The 20,773-nt window shown below is 38.2% G+C and overlaps 1 protein-coding gene across 2 annotated transcripts in view; it reads left to right on the top strand.

The window, feature by feature from the left end:
- LOC150085605 (uncharacterized) overlaps positions 1–20,773 on the top strand; it is a 400,641-nt gene that overhangs the window by 237,073 nt on the left and 142,795 nt on the right. For both annotated transcript variants that reach the window (XM_090373388.1, XM_090373387.1), the window contains exon 6: positions 18,958–19,035. In XM_090373388.1, coding sequence (XP_090229514.1) covers positions 18,958–19,035 — 78 coding nt within the window. The remainder of the gene's footprint in view (positions 1–18,957; positions 19,036–20,773) is intronic.

Raw genomic sequence — 20,773 nt, 5'->3', positions numbered from 1 at the left:
AAGCAGTCTGTATTCTTGCGGCTTCTAATGCTCTTTTATATTCATGACATTCACCATCCTTTACAGAATGGCTGTATTCCCGTTAACGTCACTTGCAGTTTGCGCAGCAAGCCACCTCTTCCTTATGAGGGCACTCAGAGAAAGCATGACCACTGTGGGCACGGTGACCACACAATGGGGATTTGTGGGAACAAAACTGTGTAGTGTGCCCCTATCCTAAGTAGAGGTAACACTTTGTTACAATTGTAAACCAATGAATTTTGTGAGAACTCCAAGATAAGAAAATCCTTTCTTGTGACAGAAGGCGTTTGTACATTCTTGGCGAGAAGCTTATTACCCAATTCACAAGTGATGATAATTTTGCACGGGAAGTAAATCTGAGAGCAATTTCCTGTTTACATTCCTCTCACCGCAGTGATGACCTTACTGAACGCATCGCATGTACAGTTCGTGGGTGCCAGATATGCTGTGTGCAGCTTCCGGGACAGAGGTTGCACACAGTGATATCACAAGTTAATGACCCCATATCAAAAGAAGTTAGCAGTGGGGTTGATATATGAAATTAAGTGCCCGGATTGTGGGGTTTGTTATGTTGGTGAGACAGGGCGACGACTCAAAGAACGTCTGGGTGAGCACATGAGTGCTATAAGAACGGCAAATTATGCAAAGTCTGCTGTGGTGGAGCATTTTTGGGAGAAGGAGCACCAGATCTCCCCTGAAGCTGCGGTCATCACTGACCGGGGTCATGGGTTCTGGGACCGTAAATGGCTTGAGAGCCTGTGCATCGGGGCGGCTAGCGGTAACACCATCAACAGGGATAGGGGTGTCCGTATGCATCCCCTCCTTGAAGCCATCGTTCTTGAACAAGATGATCGGTTTTTATTGGCGCGTCCCGAGCCATTTCCGGTTCCAGTATGCAGGTGGGAAATTCCAACCATATTCTTGTGGAACCAAGTGATGAGTGCCGTGGGCCTGCTATTTAAGGATGTTGTCATACAACAGAAGCACACTGTTGAGAAAGGAGTCTGTCGTCTCCGAAAGCTACAGTTTTTAGTGCTTTTATCACTATTATATTTTATATATATTTTAATATTATTTTAAATTCCATTTTAGTCATATTTTAACCGTCGTTTCATATTTATTGTAAATACACCTGTTTTTACCAGTTTTATCTATTGTATATATTTTAGTTTGCAGTAAGAATTACAATTGCTGGTTGGTGTGAAGTATAATTTTTCAACATAACCATTAATGCTTCTGAGTGCTACTAAAGTGATACTAAACTGATGTTATCGTATGTTGTGTTCATGCACCAATCAGCACATAGTTTGCCACGCCTACCTGTCAATCAGTATATTGTTCTAGACTGCTCCATGCCGATAACACCTACCATCAGTTTACCAAGCGAGCAGCGCTAAAGTGCCGTATCGGTAAACTAATTTTCCATGCAAGTTATCCGACGTTTCTTGTCATTCTCATGTTGACTTTCTTTACCTTCGCTAACAGTGGTTATCAATTGACACTGCTCTTTATTCACTGATATTATTAGTAGAGTTTCCCCGGGGTTTGGTGTTGGGCCCATTGTTGTTTTTATCAATGATATTGATGAAGGTGTATCAGAGTTAATGTCTAACTTTGCAGACTATACGAAGGTTGGCAGGGTTGTTAATGACAGTAATGATAGTACGCTACTGCAGCAGGATCTGGAAAAGTTGAGCAGATGGGCTGAGAGGTGACAACTGAAGTTTAACATTGACAAATGTAAAGTACTGCATACGGTTATCAGTAACCCCAGAGTACTGTATTAACTAGGTGGTACTACACTCATGATAGTGGAGAATGAAAAGGATCTGGGGGTATTTGTGTATTCAGATATGAAGTTTTCTGAAGAGTACAAAAAGGCTGCAAGAGTAGCTCATGGTGTCTTGTGAATGATGTACAGGAATTTTTCTAGCAGGAATAAGGGGGGGTGATTGTCCTCTTGTATAAGGTAATGATGTTTCTTGGTGTTACCAAGAAAGGCTTAAGTTCTGTAAATTGCAGCTTCTGGAGACTAGGTGCCTATGAAGTGATCTAATTGAGTGTTAAGGCTTTGAATGGATTGAGCAACCTCAATACTAATGGGATTCTTCCTCTTGCTCGGGCGCTTCCGTAGCCAGGTGGGCAGGACAGCAGTGCGTAGCACATGCTTCTTGATTAGACCGGGGTTCGAGCCCGTGACCACCAAATGAGGATGCAGAAAGGTCAGGGAATGACCACCGCATATCCCCGGATCAATATGGCCTTAGTTGCTAATGCTCCTAAAAACCAAATAACAAACAAATCCTCTTGCTCAGATTGCCCACCTGAGGGGGCATAAATTCAGATTGAGGAAAGACAGTTGTAGAATAGATGTGCAGAAATTCACCTTTAGCCAGCGGGTGGTTAATAGTTGAACCAACTTCCATCTGTTGTAGTAGAGTTCAGCAACTTAAATAAAGTTCAAAGCAGAACTAGACAAACATTTGGAGTGAATGGATGGGTGAAATGGGAAGGGTGTTTTTTTTTTTTTTTTTTTTTTTTTTTGGCTGACACTATATGCTTGCTTTCTTCCATCATATGCCCTACTAATGCTATTGTAAAGTATTAATGTACCAACTCTGTAGTACTACACTCACACTCAGGGTATTGGAAAACAAAAAAGACCTGGGGTGATATTTGTGCAATCAGATATGAAGTTCTCTGTGCAATACAGACAGGCTGCCAGGACAGCTCATGTGGTTTGATATATATAGACGTCAGTGATATATACAAGAACAATTTTTAGAAGGCATAAGTAGGTGATTATCCCATTTGTTTAAAGCAGTGGTTAGGCTGCATCTTCAGTACTGCATACATGTCTGAAAGCTTCATTTTAGGAAGGATGTAGCTCTGCTGAAACAGGTGCAGAGAAGGGCATTGAGATGGTTGAAGGGAATGAAAGGGTGTTCTTACCAAGAAAGGCTTCAGTTCTGCTTATTGTAGCCTCTGGAGACTAGGCACCTGTGGGGTGATCTGATTGAGGTGTTTAAGGCTTTGAATGGATTGGGCAAGCTCACTGCTGATGGCATTCTTTCTCTTGCTAAGGGACATAAATTCAAATTGAGAAAGGATGGTTGTAGGATAGATGTTGTGGAGGTTTGACTTCAGCTAGCGAGTGGTTGATTGTTGGAACAAACTTCCATCTGCTTTTGTGGGAGTGGGTAATTTGAATAAATTGAAGGAAGAAATAGACATTATTGGAGGGGATTGGCAGGTGATGAGGGAGGCATTTTTTTTTTTTTTTTGCCTTTTTTTTTTTTTTTTTGTCACTGGTGCTTTCTAAAAGCTTGCTCTCCTGCATCATACACCACGACTACTATTACTACTACTACTACTACTACTACTACTAATAATAATAATTATTAGTAGTGTACTTCCTTAATTATCAGGAAGTACATGAACCTAAGATGGGAGATCAAAGAGATGTGGCATATGCAACAAGTAATGACTATCCCGATCATCGTGTCAACAACTGGTATGGTGCCAAAGACCCTACATAACAGCCTAGTAGGAATATGCTCCCATAGAAAACCTACAAGTAACTCCACAAAGTCGCAATCCTGAACACCTGTAGGATAGAGTTCTTCGAATAACACTAGGCATAACAACCACCCCACGTACTTGGTAACAATACCCATCATGGGATGGAACCCCCCCAATCAGGGAGAAATAATAAGAACAATAATAATAACAAAATAACTGCCTGTACTTGAAGTACATGTGATGTCTACATAATGTCTGGGAAGGAAGTAGCAACTTAAAGAGTATATGACAGCTTTCTAGAAACAATGTGCAAGAACATTCAAGTTAGAAAATTGGGGCTAGTAGAGTGAGAGGAGAACAGAGGCAGGCTCTTCAAAATTATTAATAGATTATTTTTTTCATAGGAAGGAAATAAAGGAATTTTTTTGCAGATGGTTGCTGTACACCTTATTTTAATTACCACAAAGTTGCTGAGGTGGAAGCAAAAATGGTAATAGAAGTATATTTTCTTATAGGAATGCATAGTTGCAATGGCATATCTGATTAGTTTGTATATTAATTTAAATTTACATGAAGTTAGTTTGCGTGATTAAAACACGTCTCTGAAAGGCCCATTTAAATTGTAAAATTCATTAGATTTGGCATTGAAAACCAAATAACCCAATTAAACTTCTTCAGAATTTCTTAGTTCTAGCTATGAAATTTAAACTGTCATATTCATAAGTTGCTAAAGGAAAAGAAAAGGCAATCTTAAATAAAGTTAACAAAACTCTAAAATTCATGGAATGTTAGTACCATGAAGAATATGCAAGAAGGTAAGGCCGATTATTTCTTTCTCAGTAAATGAAGCATAAGATGGGAATGTGAAATCCTGAGAGAATTTTTGATACCAGACTGATTATATTCATAATTTGCTGAGAACAGATTAAGGATTTTGGTTGTTGCTAAAAGCTTATTCTGGAAAATTAAAACTTAATTTTTTTTTTTTTTTAATTTTTACATTAATTTCAACCGAGGAAGATTAAAATTGTTCTACTTAATTTTATTTTTATTTTGTTATGTCTTTATTTTAATTCTTAACATTAATAAGTTAGTTGAACCTGGCAATTGTTGGAAACCCATATATAATTTTTAAAATATGGGATACAGAGAAATTTCTCCATTCATATTTCTTCTTTGTCACCAATCTTATCAGTTCATCTGATATCCATTTAGGCCTAAACCTTGAACAGCATCTCTTAGTTGGTATAAAATCTTAGTAGCTTCTATGATTACTTCCTTGCATGCTTCCCATTTAGAATTTGCTGTTAGTAACATCATAATCTGTTGGTCCATTGAAACGAATTTAAAAGGTATCTAAGATCGCTGTAGTCACCTTTACAAAAGCAAAAACCCTTCACAGTATTTACTTGTTTAAGTAGATCCAACATCAATGTATTATTATCATTGTTACCTGTTGGTTCTTTCATCTTGATATTCTTAATACGCAAAGTGTCACTGTGATAATCAGATCAGTCTCTAACATTCTGGTGTAGAAAACAGTCATCCAGTAAATCCAGAAAATTTCTGGTCCTATATGAGTGATCAACCCACAAGTTCCAGTCAATATCTGGAAAGTTAATTCTTCCATTATATGACATTCTGATCAACCAGCCCACTCTAATTGTCGATGTAGTTATCCATTATGCTCATCGCAGTCATTTGCCCTGTAGAAGATTCCTCCTCCTCTCATTTTAGTTTTGCCAGTACTTATTTCACGCCGTCTGACTCAACTTTGCAAAGGCCACCCACATCATTTGGGTGCACTGCCATAGATTCTGTATGCTTTTTAACCAAGAGTATTGCCCCCTACCCACCTTCATCCCTTGTGATTCAGTTGGGTTGGGGAGTAATGCTGATCCTTGAAATCTTGCATCTGTTATGTATGAGTAGCACTGTTTCTAATATCCCTAGAATGTCACCAACATCATTTTTGGTGATGTTGGTGACTTTTTTATTGGTAAGTAGTTGTGCAAAAAAATAATTTGTACTGGAAGGACAGACAGTCAACTCTGAATTTTACAGAGGAGTGATGGACAGACTGTTGAAAAGAATTCACCATACCAGTCTCATATGGACTCAACCATGACAAAAGTTTGGCAGCAGTTAATGGAGGATCGTTGCTGGCCTTCCAAATGATAGTAGACCAGCTTCACATCAGCAAGGATATTGTGCGTTTGATTTTCAGAGAAAAGGAGTGTGCTGCTCACACTTTCCTTTCATACCATATGAATTGATGGCAGAACAGAAGGAGGAATGGGTTGCTGTGTACTGAGATTTGATTGAGATGGGAGACGGTGATCCAGCTTTTTTTTTTAAATATCATAACCAGTGATGAATCCTGATGCTTTACATATGAACTGAAACAAAAAGACAATCACCTGCATGGGTTGGATGCTGAGGATGAAAAAACTTCGGTTCTAGAAGTCTCAAACCAAAATTATTTTGGTGAATTTTTTATTGGTAAGTTGTGCACAAAGAATTTGTGTCGGTGGGACAGGCAGCCAACCCTGAATTTTACAGAGGAGTGATGGACAGGCTGTAGAAAAGAATTTGCCGTGCCAGTTTCATATGGACTCGATGGAAAAGTTCGGCATTAGTTAATGGAGGATTGTTGCCTGTCCCTCCAAATGCAGGAATACTGTGTGTTCGATTTTTGTTGAAAATTTGGAGAAAAAGAGTGTGCTCACACTTCATACCATATGCATTGATGGCAGAACAAAAGGAGGAATGGGTTGATTGAGATGGGAGACAGTGATCCTGACTTTTTTTTTTTTAAATTCATAACTGGTGATGAATCCTGATGCTTCATACGAACCTGAAACAAAAAGACAAACAGCCGTATGGGTTGGATAAAATTCACAGAGGATGAAAAACTCCGGTTCCAAGTCTCAAATCAAAACGATGTTGGTGAATTTTTTTATTGGTAAGGAGTTGTGCACAAAGAATTTCTACCAGAAGGACAGCCGTCAACTCTAAATTTTACAGAGGAGTGATGGTCAGACTGTTGAAAAGAATTTGGGATGCTAGGCCATGCACTGCTGAGTCAGGTGAGTGGCTCTTGCTTCACGCCATAGCATCTTCACACAACATGACCATCATCAAGCAGTTTTCCTCTCGTATGGAAGCGGATTTTTAGAAGGGCATAGTGCTTCATCATCCCTTGTATTCACTGGATTTGGTACATGCTGATTATTTTCTGTTACTCTTAGTGAAATCCCACCTGAATCCTCAGTTCCACAGAGCCATCCAGAATCTATAACCGTGCAAAGAGGTGTATCAAGTTTCAAGGGATGTACTTTGAAGGTTACATGGTAATAAATTTTTTCCCTTGAATTTTTTATGATTTTTTATGAATGTAGTCCTAAAAGTTTGCAGACACATCTTGTACGTGTGCCTGTTTTTGCTTTTAAACTCTGTATTTGCTTGCTCCATAATGACTCCCAGCAGCCCTTGTATTCACCATCTTACTTTCCAGGCCACTGCATGTTCTAATGGAAGTAGTGCAAGAATCATATACACCTCTGCCTGCACTATTATTAAACTATTAATCTGTATATCCTCCACAGCTAGCAGTTTTCTCAAACTGCCTAACGCTGGCTCAATTGCATCAACAAAAATATCATTGCATCCCCTTTTATTTAAGTGTATCCAAACCTTGTAAAAACAGTCTTGTCTGTTGACAAGTTCAAACCATGATGACAAAAATTCTGCCTGAGCATTGCACAGTCTATCCAGGCCTTGAATTAACTGACACTTACTCCCTCTTATTGTCTGCGCAGGATTTCAATCACTTTAAATTTTGATCCTAACTCATGACTTTTTCTCAACATTGCAGTATATTTCTAAAGTAATTCCTCACATCTCCTATTTCTAATATCTTTAATGTACAATGTGGCATTAAGGATAAGTGTCACTTTTTTTGTGCCCTTAAAAGATAATTGCTCTGTGACATCACCATCTTTAGCTCATGGCAGACATACCCTGTTCCTATGCCATTTATCCTTTATACACAATATATTTCCTGTTTCCCTCAACAATAGTCATTGATAATAGCTACCTCATGTGGGACCAGAGATCTTTGCTGTTCAGGATGCTGTGTTGTTTGATGCTCAAAAGTAACTTACTTTTTTTTTTTTTTTTTTCTTTTCTTTCTTTTTTTCTTTTTGCTGTTGTGGGAAATATTCTCACTTGTCTTTAGCTTGTCTTATTAATGTGTTAATTGTGTATTGAAATATTCTCACTTGTCTTGTTGTAGATTGTGTATAAAGGCAAATTTATCATAAAAAATTCAAGTAGAAACTTAAGGCTGTATGTTTAAAGGTTCTGAGAGTCCAGTCCTTCCTGTTCCGTAGCCAGGTGGGCAGGAGCAGCAGTGTGTAACACACGCTTCTTGATTAGACCAGGGTTCGAGCCCGTGACCACCAAACATGGAGGATGTGGAAAGGTCAGGGAATGACCTTTCCGCATATCCCCGGAGCAATATGGCCTTAGTTGCTAATGCTCCTAAAAACCAAATAATGTCTTCTGAGATGCTATTTGGTTTTTAGTCAAATTTGGTCAAAAAAACTTCTGAGGCAAACACAACCCCTAAGTCCTCCTAACATTTCACTACTTTAATTAAATTCATAAGGTGAAAACTGTTTAGAAAGTTCTGAGTCAAACACAACACCTAAATCCTCCTAACATTTTACTACCTTAATCTGATCACCATGTGTGGGTAAAATAGTAGAAAGTGTGAGGGTTGAAAGGCCATTGATTCTGATGTTATTTTTAACGGCTTCTTCAATGTATGAAAATATGAACAAAATTTTTATGTTATTGGCATAGGCTTGTTTCATTGCAAAAGAAGGGGAGAAAACTGAAAAAATGACTACAAAGTTCTGCACTGAAGCATACCCACAAAAACATTTCTAGACAGGGTGGCAAAAGAATTAGAATCAAGGATCTGTTGCCAAGAGTAATTGCAAAATAAAAGCAAACATCTTTGCATAAATGGAGAGTTTATTATGCTACACCACTGGTATGAATTCCACTAGCTAAAAATTAAAACTGTTAAACCTAAAAAGAAACAATAATACTGTTTTAAAAAAAAATTAAATCAAATATTTAACTTTTGTTAAAGGAACAGCCTCACTTTTTTTGAAAAATAAAACAATAATAGACTATTTTAAAAAGATTACTTCTTTAAACAATCTTTTATTTATTGTTTTATTTTTAAAAAAGACACTATTCCTGGACTTTGTGTTGGCCTTTGGGTGGCATTGTTAACCTTTTACAACAAAATGAGTGAACTATGTTATATTAAATGTGTGTAAGAATGTGATTGTTTAGTTGTCTAAACATAACATTGAATGTGTAAAATTGCCTAGTATGCCTCATGGCAGTTTCATGTTACTGGTTTGAGCTAGACAATATTTATTTTAATTACCTGCTTTAGCAAGGGCACATGATGCGAGAAAGCCAGCTTATAGAGCACAAACCCTCTTCTCATTTTGCCCATCCACTCACTCCAAATGTTTGTCTAGTTCTGCCTTGAATCTGTTTAAGATATCAACTTCTACAATGACAGATGGAACTTTGTTCCAGCGATCAACCACCCACTGGCTAAAGGCAAACTTACGCACGCACATCTATAATACTGTCTTTCCTCAATTTGAATTTATGCCCTCTCAGGCAATTATTCTGAGCAAGAGGAAAAATCCCATCAGCATTGTGAGTATGCTCAAACCATTCAAGGCTTTATACACCACAATCAGATCACCTTGCAGGTGCCTAGTCTCCAGATACTGTAATTTGCAAAACTTAAGCCTTTCTTGGTAACACTAACCCTTTGTTCCATTTACTAATCTTGTTGCCCTTCTGTGTACTAGTTCCAACAGCTCTACATCCTTCTTAAAATGAGGCCTCCAGATCTGTATACAGGACTGAAGGTGTGGTCTGACCATTGCCTTATACAAGAAGACAATCACCTCCCTAACCCTGCTAGAAATATTCCTGTATATTATTGACAAGACACCATGAGCTACTCTTGCAGACCATCTACACTGCTCAGAAAACTTCATATCTGCCTGCACAATTACCACCAGGTCCTTTTCACTCTCTACCACTGTCAGTGTAGTGCCACACAGTTGATACGTTGCTCTGGGATTACTGCTTCCCAGATGCAGTACTTTACATTTGTCAATGTTAAACTTCAATTGCCACCTCTCAGCCCATCTGCTCAACTTTTCTAGATCCTGTTACAGCAGCGTACTGTCATTAGTGTCATCAACAACCCTGCCGACCTTTGTATCGTCTGCAAACTTGGACATTAAGCCCGATACACCATCATCAATATCATTAATGAATACAGAAAAGAACAATGGACTCCACTAATAACATTAGTCCACAAAGAGCGGCGCCTCCATAGCCAGGTGGGCAGGAGCAGCAGTGCGTAGCACACGCTTCTTGATTAGACCGGGGTTCGTGCCCGTGACCACCAAATATGGAGGATGCGGAAAGGTCAGGGAATGACCACCGCATATCCCTGGAGCAATATGGCCTTAGTTGCTAATGCTCCTAAAAAAACCACAAAGAGCAGTGTCCATTCATTACCACTCTGTCTTCTCCCACTCCACCATCCCTCTATCCATAGTAGTAATTTGCCTCCAATGCCACACTGCTCCAATTTGTGCAGCAGTCTTTCATGTGCAACAGTATCAAAAGCCTTTCTAAGATCCAAATATATGATATCAATTTTATTCTTTGCATCCAGTTCTTTTGTGACCACATCATAGTATCCAATCAAATTGATCAGACAAGACTTCCCCTTAACAAACCCATGCTATGTCCGAGCTGTAACTGAAGACTTGTCTAGATGATCCTGCAATGCTTCTTTAACCAGTGCCTCCATTAATTTCCCTGGAACAGAATTTAAACTAACAGATCTGTAATTACCTGTATCTCCCTTTGATCCTCCTTTGTGTATTGGGGTCACATTTGCACATTTCCAGTCCATGGGTACCTTCCCCCGAGTCCAAGGTTGCTCTCATAATTATGGCTAAGGGTCTGCTTACTTCCTTTACTACCTCCTTTAATATAACTTGAGAGATTCCATCCACCCCAGGTGCCTTTCTTATGTTTATCTTCAACAATTTCTCCTCCACTTTACTGTCAGTTATTACAAGATTATCTCGCTTACTGCCAGAGTTTAATACAGATCTGGCATTCCCCTCCCTGAATAACTCCTCATGTGTGAATGTAGATACAAAATATTCATTTAGTTTGTTAGTTACCTGAGCAGGGTCATCAACAGTTGAACCATCGATATCAAGTGGACCAATCTGATTCACCCCCTTCCTTCTAGAGTTTACATAAGTAAAGAAATATTTGCTGTTTTTCTTTGCATCCTTTGCCAAAGATTTCTCGCAATCTGCCTTTGCCTGCCTAACCTCCTTTGTGACTTGGTTACAGACCAGCTTATATCTGTCATAGGCTTCTGTGTTACCTGCTAATTTATATGTATCCCATGCAAATTTCTTCTCTACCACATGTCTAATTAGTTCATCTGACATCCATTTAGGCCTAAATCTTGAACAGTATTTCTTAATTGGTATGAAAAGCCTGGTAGCTTCCAAGATTATTTCTATGAATGCTTCCCATCTTGAATTTGCTGTTGGTAACATCATCAGTTGGTCCCACCCTATAGAATTTAAATACTGTCTCAGACCACTGTAGTCACCTTTACGAAAGCAAAAACCCTTCTCTTTACTCCTGATGGTAGTTACCTCTTTGAGTAAATCCCACTTCAGCACACTGTGATCACTGCCACCTAGGGTTCCTTTATCTGCAGATTTTTAATGCATGAAGAATCACTACTGATAATCAGATCAAGAGTATTACTCCCTCTAGTTGCCTCCCGAACATGCTGCTGTAGAAAACAATCATCCAAGAAATCCACAAAAGCCTTGCTAGTGCGCGAGTGACCAACCCACAAATTCCAATCAAATTCTGGGAAATTAAAATCCCCCATTATAAGACACTCTGATTTACTGGTCCAGTCTATTTCTCTGCACAATTGCTCATCATATTCATCAGGCTTATAACACCCGCCTACTCTCATTTTCATTTTTCCTTTCCCAGTGCTTGCATCATACCAAACAGACTCAACATTGCATTGTCCACCAACATCAATTGGACGCACTTCCTTAGATTTTGTGTTTCTTAAATAACAGCATAACCCCCCCCCTCCCTTCCTGTCCTGTCTACCCTTTCTATACACATTGTACTCCCCAAATTTCAGTTCAGCACTGCTTATGTCTGTGTGCCACCACGTCTCTGATATCCCAAAAATATATGCCTTTGATGTCTTGACTAGCACTGCAAGCTCATCATATTTATTAACTATACCTCCTAGCATTGGTGTACATGCAAGTATACATGCACCTGTTTCTACTCTTAGTTACCCTAACACAGCCCATGTATTTACTTGTTCCACTATGACTCCCAGCAGTCCTGGAAAACCCCATTACCTCTGCAAGCGGCTACTGTTAATCTATTAGTATTAGTATTAGTAGAGGCATTTGATGCAAGAAAGCAAGCTTATGCAGCATCAGCCAAAAAAAAAAAAAAAAACCCCACTTCCACTTCACCCCTCTGTTCGTTCAAAATACCTGTCCAGCTGAGCCTTAAACTTATTTAGGCTATCAACCTCCACCACAAGGGATGGCAGTCTGTTCCACCAACCAACCACCCGCTGGCTAAAGGCAAATTTCCGCACGTCTATCCTACATCTGTCTTTCCTCAATTTGAATTTATGCCCTCTCAGGTGATTTTTCTGAGCTAGAGGAAGAATCCCATCAGCATTGAGCATGCTTAAACCATTCAAGGCTTTATACACCTCTATCAGATCACCTCGCTGGTGCCTAGTCTCCAGACACTGTAATTTGCAAAACTTAAGCCTTTCTTCGTAAGAGCACCCCTTCGTTCCATTCACTAATCTTGTTGCCCTTCTCTGTACTTGTTCCAGCAGCTCTACATCCTTCTTGAAATGAGGCCTCCAGACCTGTATACAGTACTCTAGGTGTGGCCTGACCATTGCCTTATACAATGGAATAATCACCTCCTTATCCCTGCTGGAAAAATTCCTGTATATCATTGACAATACTCCATGAGCTACTCTTGCAGCCCGTCTGCACTGCTCAGAGAACTTCATATCTGCCTGCACAATCACCCCCAAGTCCCTTTCATTCTCTACCACTGTCAGTGTAGTACCACAGAGTTGATACGTTGCTCTGGGGTTGCTGTTTCCCATGTGTAGTACTTTACATTTGTCAATGTTAAACTTCATTTGCCACCTCTCAGCCCATCTGCTCAACCTTTCCAGATCCTGTTGCAGCAGCATAGTGTCAGTAGTGTCCTTGACAACCCTGCCAACCTTTGTATCATCTGCAAACTTGGACATTAAGCTTGATATACCATCATCAATATCATTTATAAATACAGAAAACAACAATGGACCCAACACTGAGCCCTGAGGGACTCCACTAATAACATCAGTCCACGATGAGCAGTGTCCATTGATTACCACTCTGTCTTCTCCCCCTCAACCACCCCTTTATCCATAGCAGCAATTTGCCTCCAATGTCACACTGCTCCAATTTGTGTAGCAGTCTTCCATGTGCAACAGTATCAAAAGCCTTTCTAAGATCCAAGTATATAATATCAAAGTTATTCCCTGCATCCAGCTCTTTCGTGACTGCATCATAGTATCCAATCAAGTTGGTGAGGCAAGACTTCCCCTTAACAAAACCATGCTGTGTCTGAGCTATAACTGAAGTCTTGTCTAAATGATCCTGCAGTGCTTCTTTAACCAGTGCCTCCATTAATTTTCCTGGAACAGAAGTTAAGCTCACAGGTCTATAATTACTTGTTTCAACCTTTGATCCTCCTTTGTGAATTGGGGTCACATTTGCACATTTCCAGTCCATGGGTACCTCCCCTGAGTCCAAGGAAGCTCTCATAACTATGGCCAAGGGTTTGCTTACTTCCTTTGCTGCCTCCTTTAATATAACTGGATAGATCCCATCCACCCCGGGTGCCTTTCTTGTGTTTATCTTCAACAGTTTCTCCTCCACTTTACTCCCAGTTATTTCAAGATTCTGTAGCTTACTGCTAGAGTTGAATACACCTCTGGCATTCCCCTTGCTGAATAACTCCTCATGTGTGAATGTCGATGCAAAATATTCATTTAGTTTGTTAGCTACCTGAGCAGGATCATCAACAGTTGACCCATCAATATCAAGTGGACCAATCTGATTCATCCCCTTCCTTCTAGAGTTTACATAAGTAAAGAACTCTTTGCTGTTTTTCTTTGCATCCCTTGCCAAGCCTCCGTAGCCAGGTGGGAAGGAGCAGCAGTGCGTAGCACACGCTTCTTGATTAGACCGGGGTTTGAGCCCGTCACCACCAAATATGGAGGATGCGGAAAGGTCAGGGAATGACCACTGCATATCCCGGAGCAATATGGCCTTAGTTGCTAATGCTCCTAAAAAAAAAAAAAACCAAACCAACCAGCATCCCTTGCCAAGGACTTCTCGTAATCTGCCTTCGCCTGCCTAACCTCCTTTGTAACTTGGTTGCATATCAACTTGTATCTATCATAGGCTTCTGTGTCATGTGTTAATTTGTAAGTATCCCATGCATTTTTCTTCTCTGCCATATGCCTCATTAGTTCATCTGACATCCATTTTGGCCTAAACCTTGAACAATATTTCTTAGTTGGTATGTAAAGCCTAGTAGCTTCCAAGATAAGTTCTTTGAATGCTTCCTATTTTGAATTTGCTGTTGGTAACATCATCAGTTGGTCCCACTGTATAGAATTTAAATACTGTCTCAGTCCATCGTAGTCGCCTTTACGGAAGCAATAACCCTTCCCTTTACCCCTAATGGTAGTTACCTCTTTCAGTAAATCCCACTTCAGCACACTGTGATCACTGCCACCTAGTGGTTCATTTATCTGCAGATTCTTAATGCATGAAGAATCACTGCTGATAATCAAATCAAGAGTATTACTCCCTCTAGTTGCCTCCCGAACATGCTGATGTAGAAAACAATCATCCAATAAATCCACAAAAGCCCTGCTAGTGTGTGAGTAACCAGCCCCCAAATTCCAGTCAATATCTGGGAAATTAAAATCTCCCATTATAAGACTCTCTGATTTACTGGCCCACTCTATTTCCCTGTACAATTCCTTATTATACTCATCAGAGTCATTAGGCCTATAGCACACTCCTACTCTCAATTTTGATCTCCCAATGCTTATGTCACACCAAACTGACTCAACACTGCACTGTCCAGCGATGTCGACTGGCTTCACTTCCTTGGTTTTTATGTGTTTCTTAACTAATAGCATAACCCCTCCCCCCTTCCTATCCTGTCTATCCTTTCTGTAGACGTTGTACTCCCCAAATTGCAGTTCTGCATCCCTTATATCTGTGTGACACCACGTCTCTGATATCCCAACAATATCTGCCTTTGATGTTTTGAGCAATACCTCAAATTCATCAAATTTATTTACTAAACTCCTAGCATTGGTGTACACGCAAGTATACCTGCACCTGTTTCTAATCTTAGCTACCCTAACACAACCCATGTGTTTACTTGTACCGCAATGGCTCCCAGCAGTCTCTGAAATACCATGCATCTTGTTTTTCAGGCTTCTGCTCATTCTAATAGAAGCAGTGCAAGAATCTCTTTCACCTCTGCCAGTGGCTACTGTCAATCTATTGGTCTTTGTCTCCCCCCAAGCTAGCAGTTTTCCGACCCACCTAACACTGCCTCGATAGCATCAGCAAATATTCTTGCACCCTTTCTATTTAAGTGTATCCCATCCCTGTAGAAGCAATCTCTCCTGTTAACAAGTACAGTCCAGGCTGAAAAAAATTCTACCCCTTGAGCCTTGCACAATCTTTCCAGGGCCGAATTTATCGACAAGGCTCTCATCATATACTCCCTCCTATCGTGTCTGGGCAGAATTGCAGACACTTTCAAATTCAACCCTAATTCTCGGCTTTTGTTCAACAGTGACCTGTACTTGTTAAGTAATTCTGCCGGTCTCCTACTCTTAATATTATTAGTGCCAACGTGTACAACTATATCACCTTTTGTGCCCTTAAAAGATGATATTCGCTCTACAACGTCATCAACCTTTGCCCCTGGCAGACATACCCTGGTCCTGTTCCACCTATCTTTTTTACAAAGCATGTTCCCCGTTTCCCTGACAATAGAGTCACCAACAACTACTAGTTCCTTCGGGACCAGCGCATTCTGCCTTGGGGGTTGTCTCTGTGTCACGCGATGCCCAAGTGTAAGCTCTGGCGTTGATGTGGGCAGCTGAGAGCTTGATGGGCCCCTCAATTTAGTTTCTTCGAGGGCATCCACCCTGTCCTTCAAGCTCTCATATAGGCCCACAAGAACGCCGAGTTGTTGCCTGATATCGATACACTCCTTGCATCGCGCACACACAAAGACATCCCTCTTGGCAGTATCATGTCCCGTACCCGATTGCTCTGCAAACATCAAGCAAACAGTGCATTTTATAAGGCTGTGAGTCAGAGGACAACTGCCCCCCTCAGTTCTGCTCTGAGCCACAGCGCTTCCATTAGCTTGAGCCTTTTGCTTTGCTGCTCTGGTCTGAGTCATGATTCTATTAATTTATTAATTAATTATAATTAATTATGTTATGTTATTAATTATGTTAAATATAATTAATTATATTACGTTTGTAATCTAAGTCGTTATATGTATTTATTTAAACGTACAATTTAACTGCTAACGAAGTTCAACTAACGCTATCTAGTACGGCATACAACTATCGTATCACAATGGCGGGAAAATTTACGAACGGTAGCGGAGTTGAAACACGTGGAAACCTTTACCGATACTTTTATGCAATTACAAGGCCGAGTAAAGAATAAATACACCAAGTTAATCAGAAAATCACAAAATAATGTTATACTACTAAATTTAAATCAAAAGTTTTAGAAAAACAATAATTTCAAATCAATAAATAAGAAAAATCCACTTAGCGGCTTGGAACACGACCGTCTCTAGTAGCCTCGTCAGCAGACTCTGTATTCCGTGTATCCCCCCAAGCTAGTAGTTTTCCAACCCACCTAACTCTGCCTCGATAGCATCAGGAAATATTCTTGCAAGTTTACTGTTTACTGTCTTCTAATATTTACTTGAGTCCATCTGCCATGCTGCTTGTATGGAGGTGGGCATTTAGTTAATTTATGTTTATGTTCATCATGACCTGTATTTAACTGATATATAAAACTAATAAATGATGTTTATTTACTTTGCTTAGCATTGATTTTCAAAAGTTTAATAATAAAGTTGAATGTAACTGTAAAGCCTATTTATTTCATTTAGTGATAACTTGAGTGTTCTTTGTGGGAGATGTATGTTAAAAGCCTTTTTGGGTTCTTTCAGTAATTTTTAACTCAGCAGTGGTGGTTGTGGTACCCCAAAGTGTAGCAGAAAACAGAGGTACAGCAGCTGACGAGTGCCAATTTTCTTTTTAATTTCTTCCCGCTTTCTATTTTTTAATAAAAAATTAAATATTTAAGAATACTGTCTTTTACTTTTTTCAAAAGAAATCAAAAATATGAATTCTGCTGAAATTAAAAAAAAAGTAGTAGTTTTGGGCATAAAATAATGACACAACTCTATTAGTTTCATCCATTTTTTAGCTGAAAAGGCTCTTAAGTGTACAACATTTTAAATATCATATTATGTGAGACCTAAAAAAAAAAAGGCTAAGAAGTATATGTATATATTAAATACTATTATTATCTTCCATTTGAAAATTTTTAAAATTTATTTCAAATTTGGCATGTCACAGGTCACGAAATCAAACATATCTATCTCGCTTCTCAAAGAGAAGAGAAAAATTCCATCGTCTTGAGTAAATATTGTGTTTCATTTTTTCATCTTTATTTATCTAAAAGCAATTATAAATCTTTCAAAAACAGCTCATGTGAGGCCGTAGATGTTTACTTAACTCATGGGAGAGGAAATGGAAGTAATCTTGAACTTTAAAGAAGTGAGTAATTTTAAGCACCTGTAGCAATATCAGTAATATAAGCACTTATCAGTTTCCATGCTACTCTTCATTCAAATAAAAGAAAAGCTTCCAAGCTGGTTGCATGGTACCTACACGTGCTCACATTTATTACTTGAAAACCATAAAAGTTTGACTGTATTTGGGAATTTCGAAAAAAATAAAAAATAAATAATAAATAATAAATAATAAATAATTTCAATTTTTCTAATTAAAGGATAATTCAGGCATATTATTTTTGAGAGGCACCTGTCAGGTCACACATAGGCATATTCCAAGATGGTAACATATTTTAAATTTCTCACTTATATGATAACAGAAATTTTGATTTCCCATGGTTAAGAACTTTCATCAGTATTCTGAGATCAGATTTGTAAGAGCTGATCTTTACTCAGAAAACCATGTTGTTCATTACAAAATGACACATTTAAAGAATAGGAGTTAGTTGTGTACAAGTTTCTTCAAAATTATGGTTAAGGGTTATTTATGGACATTGATTTGTAAAAACAGTTAAAAATTTCACTATTTTTTATAAATTGGGATGAAGGTCATCCCCATTTATAAAAATTTAAAAAATATATAAATAGTATTAAAAAATAATAAAATGTATTAAAAACATTCTTTCCAGACCATATCTGGGACATCATATAGTGCACAAAAGCAAGACACCTTTATTCTATATTAATTATTAAGAAGTTACTAATTTATTAATAATTAATGTAGGATTCCATGATTGAACATACATATCATGCTTAATTGGTCCAAAATTATATATTAAATGAATTCTGTTTTGTTGTTCATAGACCATATCAAAGCAAGACAAAATCCTCATCATGGTACCAAAGCTAATAGGATTGTTAGTTTTTTTCTGTAACCCTTTGACGTCAATGTTTAACATTTTTCCTTTTAACAATTTTCATATCCTTCCTAATTTTTTTCCAAACTAAGTGATTGGAATTTTCAAGGTAATTTTTCATATCAAGGTTAATAAATCTATAAAAGAACCATGTACTTACAGTGATAATCTGATTAATCTTGAGTTTTGTTAGTTTTGCGCATGTGCACCAAAAAAAAAAATAATAATAATTATATACATATATTATACATAAAATATATTATAAAAATATATTATACATAAAATATATATATATATATATTTATTCAACTTGAACTGAGATTAAAAAAAATTGTATTTTTAATTCATGTTTCATGATTTCAATAAATTCAGTATCACTGAAACACTTGTGTAAATTTATTTGAAATTATAGGTCACAGGTGGATACATACAAAACCTTACACCTGTACAGAATGCAGTGCACACTTCTCCACAAAAGGAAATTTAATAGGTGAGGAACTCAATCTTTCTTTATACGTAAAGCATAGTTAAATAAAAAAAAATTGTTTATATTACAAAATAGTTGCCAATGCAGAATAATGTACAGTAAGAAGTAAATAGCTTCAGTGCATGTAGGTAGATTTAGCAAAACAAAGTAAAATAAAATATAATACCTAATAGAGAAAAAGAAGGGGGGAAGAGAGAGAGAGAGATCGAGCGCTATATGGCTGTAACATACAGTTCACAATAGAACTGAATCAACTGTGCTTCTTATTTGTGAACTCTTAAAGTAGGCTGACCTATATATATATATATCAGGGGTCCATGTATATCTGAAGGATTTAACCTTGCCAGATCCTTGTTTGAAGGAGGGAGAAAAAGAGTCTTTTTTTTTTTTTTTAGGCAGATGGCTCATCTTAACTGTATACATATTTTATTAATGAATTTTTTACTATTCATAAAACGTAATGCTGATTCATGCACTAATAAAGTGCATGAAATAGTATTTCGGTATTTCCAAAAGGAAAATATTCTTTTAAATAATAAAAGTGTTATCATTGTTTAACCCATTTTTATTTTTTTATTTTTTCAAAGATTTTTATTAATTTATCATCAGATGGATACATTGGTGTACATTTGCAACTGCAAAAACTAATAATAATAATAAAATAGATGAATAAAAATAAAAAATATGAAATAAAATTTCAGTTTGAAGTAACGAAAACACGAAATTCTTTCATGATTTAGGCTTTTCATCTCCATCATCACTGTTGGTAAATGCATTAGAATTAGTAGAGGCATATGATGCAAGAAAGCAAACTTATGCAGCATCAGCCAAAAAAAAAAAAAAAAAACCACTTCCATTTCGCCCCTCCGTTTGTTTGAAATACCTGTCCAGCTGAGCCTTAAATTTATTTAGGCTATCAACTTCCACAACAAGGGATGGAAGTCTGTTCCACCAGCCAACTACCCGCTGGCTAAACGCAAATTTCCGCACATCTATCCTACATCTGTCTTTCCTCAGTCTGAATTTATGCCCTTTCAGGTGATTATTCTGAGCAAGAGGAACTATCCTATCTGCACTGAGCATGCTCAAACCATTCAAGGCCTTATACACCTAATCAGATCACCTTGCAGGTGCCTAGTCTCCAGACACTGTAATTGGCAAAATTTAAGCCTTTCTTTGTAATAGCAAACCTTTGTTCCATTTACTAATCTTGTTGCCCTTCTCTGTACTCGTTCCAGCAGCTCTACATCCTTCTTGAAATGAGGCCTCCAGACCTGTATACAGTACTCAAGGTGTGGCCTGACCTTTGCCTTATACAAGGGAATAATCACCTCCTTATCCCTGCTATAAAAATTCCTGTATATCATTGACAAAACACCATGAGCTACTCTTGCAACCCGTCTGCACTGCTCAGAGAACTTCATATCTGCCTGCACAATTACCCCCAGGTCCTTTTCATTCTCTACCACTGTCAGTGTAGTACCAGAGTTGATACGTTGCTCTGGGGTTGCTGTTTCCCATATGTAGTACTTTACATTTGTCAATGTTAAACTTCATTTGCCACCTCTCAGCCCATCTGCTCAACCTTTCCAGATCCTGTTGCAGCAGCATAGCGTCAGTAGTGTCCCTTAACAACCCTGCCAACCTTTGTATCGTCTGCAAACTTGGACATTAAGCTTGATATACCATCATCAATATTATTTATAAATACAGAAAACAATAATGGACCCAACACTGAACC

This window comes from Mastigoproctus giganteus, chromosome 5, assembly GCF_048544385.1.
Source record: "Mastigoproctus giganteus isolate SK-2022 chromosome 5, ASM4854438v1, whole genome shotgun sequence".
Lineage (NCBI taxonomy): Eukaryota > Metazoa > Arthropoda > Arachnida > Uropygi > Thelyphonidae > Mastigoproctus > Mastigoproctus giganteus.
The sequence above is the reverse complement of the archived record's forward strand: the minus strand, read 5'-3'. Positions and strand labels throughout refer to the sequence as shown.